The sequence below is a fragment of the Acanthisitta chloris genome, unplaced genomic scaffold (assembly GCF_000695815.1).
Source record: "Acanthisitta chloris isolate BGI_N310 unplaced genomic scaffold, ASM69581v1 scaffold9415, whole genome shotgun sequence".
NCBI lineage: Eukaryota > Metazoa > Chordata > Aves > Passeriformes > Acanthisittidae > Acanthisitta > Acanthisitta chloris.
The window spans coordinates 55620-59156 of NW_008672105.1; the positions used below are offsets into that span (position 1 = coordinate 55620).

Here is a 3537-nt window from a genome sequence, read left to right on the forward strand (position 1 = left end):
GGACAACTGGAGAGAAAAAACAGTTGGTGTCAGTGGAAAATGGCAATGGTGATAAGACTGTTATCCCCTGTGGAGCAACAAGAAGGTTATTTATGTGAGTGACTGTTGCACATGCACCCAGCTGGGAGGGAATGGCAAGGTTCAGCATTCTCTGTCAGAGGTATTCCCCACGACTGTCCAAAGACGTGCCCAGTCATCTTTATCTTGATAGGAATGGTCTGTTCTCTATGGGTTATCAATCTTACATTTTATTTTTACTCTTCCAGAAATGCCATTTGACTCACTGAAGATTTAAAACTGACAGCACCACAGAGCCATGTAGGAGAAAAGGGGATTTTAGTCTCAAGAGACAGAATCAAGTTATAAGAAGTAAAGAGATTTGGATGTTTTTTCACTAAATGGAAGTTATCTAGAAAGCCTCTGAGACCACTGCATCTCTCCCCCTCCTGCTGCACGGAGACAGTGCTCTTGTCCCTGGATCTTAATAAAATGATGGATGCAATCAAGTGTGTCCTGGTGGGAGACTCTGCAGTTGGGAAAACATCTCTCTTGGTACGTTTCACCTCTGAGACTTTTCCTGATGACTACAGACCCACTGTATACGAAAACACCGGCGTGGATGTCTTCATGGATGGCGTCCAGATTAGCTTAGGTCTTTGGGACACATCTGGCAGCGATGCCTTCAAAGGCATTCGCCCCCTCTCGTACCAACAGGCAGACGTAGTGTTAATGTGTTACTCAGTGGCAAACCACAATTCCTTTCTGAACCTGAGGAACAAATGGATTGGTGAGATCCGCAGCCATTTGCCTCGCATCCCTGTTTTGGTAGTGGCTACTCAGACTGACCAGCGTGACACAGGTCCCTACAGTTCCTCCTGCATCAGCCCCATGGATGGGAAGAGACTGGCCCAGGACGTGCGAGCCAAAGGCTACTTGGAGTGCTCTGCCCTCAGCAACAGGGGGGTGCAGCAGGTGTTTGAGTATGCTGTGAGGACAGCAGTCAACCAAGCCAAAAGGCAGAACAGGCGGAAGCTCTTCTCCATTACTGAGTGCAAGATCTTCTGAAGACTCTCAGCAGTGGTTTTTGCTCACGTTCGTTTTTCTGTCTTCGCACAACGACACTGCGGCAGAGCAAATGGGAGGTGAATCAAGGGAGGGCTCCAGGCAGGACCACAGTGCAGGTGCCTCATGAGACAGATGTGCTCTCTATCTGATCCTCTCTCTCCCCCTGAACACACATGGGTGCTGTCTTGAAGAACAGAAGGTATAGGTACATGCCCTTATTCACAAACCTGTGTTTGGACTTTGCTAGCCTGGACTGGAGCTGGCCTAGCCTGGAGATCTGCAGATAACAGCTGTGCTGATTTTGCTGTTGTTTCTGTTGACGTTGTTGGTTTGTCTGCATCTGCATTTATTTAATGACAAACTTCTGCCTGGACCAACCCACACCTCTGTCCATGTGGATTTTTGTTTTACTTAAGAACTTAGGATATAAGATCTGACCACTGTGTATTCTATTTAAAGGTCTCTTGTATACATTGTTGTCAAATTCTGAAAGTTTGTTTTCATATTTTGGGGGCTCTCCCTCTAGCTAACCACAGAAGCAAATTGTCCTAGCCATGTAATAAAAAGCCTGCAGGTAAGACTAGCACTTAGATGTTCCTGAGTCATTCCATAGCAGTCATCAAATCCAGTCCATCCAGGGTATGAGTGGTCAAAACTTAGTGACTTTGACAGCTGTCCTGCAGCTTTGTGAGATTTATTTTGTTACTTTAGTCTTGTTCCTCAGCAATGTGGTCAAAGAGGGACAAACTAGAAGGAAACTAACCTCATTCTTCCTAGACCTCACCCCATTACAACCCTGGAAGGGTTTGCAGTCAGAGCTGGTTTAGACATACGATTGGGGTGGCAGAGATGAATCTGTGCTACCATCACTTCTGCTGTCTGTGCTGTAATTCTGGAGACAAAAGATTTCAATCTTTAGGGATGAAAGGTAATTTTTCATGAGCACTAAAGTTCTTACATATTTCTAGTACACTTTTATTTTGTAGCAGTGATTTTAGTAAAACCACTCACCTACATTTGTAAAAAATTATGTACCCAGCAATGTTGAATGTGTATTTTTAGAATGGCTAAATAACTTTCAGGGGTTTTTTTTAGATTGCATACTAAGTGTAACTGCCTGGGTTGTGTCAAATTAAGATTGAGACAGGTTTGCATTCTGGGGAGCCTGGCAAGTCCAAGAGTCAAATCCTGATGTACCTACTCAGGCCAAGTAACCCTCCTGCAGAGAAGGACAGGCTAAGGAGGTGGAAATTCCAGGTGTGTAAGAGAACTTTGCTAGAAGATTGAGTGGGCCCAACATGCAATGCTGTACATTCCTTGTGAGTTGTGGTGGTCCTTTCCTCCTCAGGTTATCTGTCCACTCTGCCCTGCACCATCTCTCAGGTCTTGCAGATCTGTCTCATCCCAAGGTTTCTGCTGCCCAAGAGGAAATCATCTGGGGGATATCTAGGTGCAGCAAGATTTTCTTTGTCCCTTTCTGTGTCCTTCAGCTAGCTCACAACTGACCTTTGAGGGGCTTATAGCATGGTGCCATAAAAGATAGTATGTAGCACAGTAGGATGATTCTCTCTCCACGTGGATCCCAGGAGAATGACCTGTGTCTGTTTTCACTGAGTCCTGAATCATGTGTTTCAACAGGAATGGATGCAGTGGCTTGTCTGATTCAAATCCAAGGTGGGACTTCAGGAATTACCCTGCTAAGCCAATAAGCAATAGCTCAGATCTTCTCTGTCTATAGTTTATTCCTGCAAAAGTGGTTGGGTGCTCTTCTCCACACTGTGTTCTACCTCTGAGCTTCTCTATAAGAGAAATTCCAAATTAAATCCTTCCCATCCTATGAATCCCAGAGATTCTCTCACCTGTTGGTGCAGGTGAGCAAGTATTTGCATTGTGGGCACCATGAATACCAGTGGTGCAGAGGACAGCTGATGTGATCGTCCCATCAACTCCTAGACTGGTGAATATTTACTATTCATCAACCTGTGTGATCATCCCATCAGCTCCTAGATTGGTGAATATTTACTATTCATCAACCTGATCATAAGAGAGGTCATAAAAATATACTGGTCTCATGTGAGGCTTTCATATCAGCTTTAAATCTTTACAAGCTTCTGTACCAGAGCACAAAAGACAAGGGCTCCCATCACCACCCATCTTTCCTGAACTCTTCTCTCTCCTACTTTTTCTCTTAAAAAGCCATTAAAACAATTTCTAATGAATGGGGAAATTCATGTCTTCTTAGCACTTTTGCCTAATGCTTCTGCTGCACACAGCTCAGGATAATATACAAGGAATAAAAAGCTTCATTTCAGAACACCAGAACGCTTGTCTGCTCTTGCCTTTGTGAGCAAGTTAATTACCTTGACTGAATTAAAAGTCAGTTTGGCCTTTGAAACAAGTCAGATATGAGCACAACTGGGTTAGCCAAACTCCTTGCTCTGAAACGACAGTAATGAATTTTTGACTCTGGGT

The 3537-nt window shown here is 44.3% G+C and overlaps 1 protein-coding gene across 1 annotated transcript; it reads left to right on the forward strand.

The window, feature by feature from the left end:
- The first annotated feature begins 468 nt into the window (after positions 1-468).
- Positions 469-1236, forward strand: RHOH (ras homolog family member H). Its single transcript, XM_009074393.1, has one exon. The coding sequence runs from the start codon at positions 490-492 to the stop codon at positions 1063-1065; it is 576 nt and encodes a 191-aa protein (XP_009072641.1). The 5' UTR covers positions 469-489; the 3' UTR covers positions 1066-1236.
- The last annotated feature ends 2301 nt before the right edge of the window (positions 1237-3537 follow it).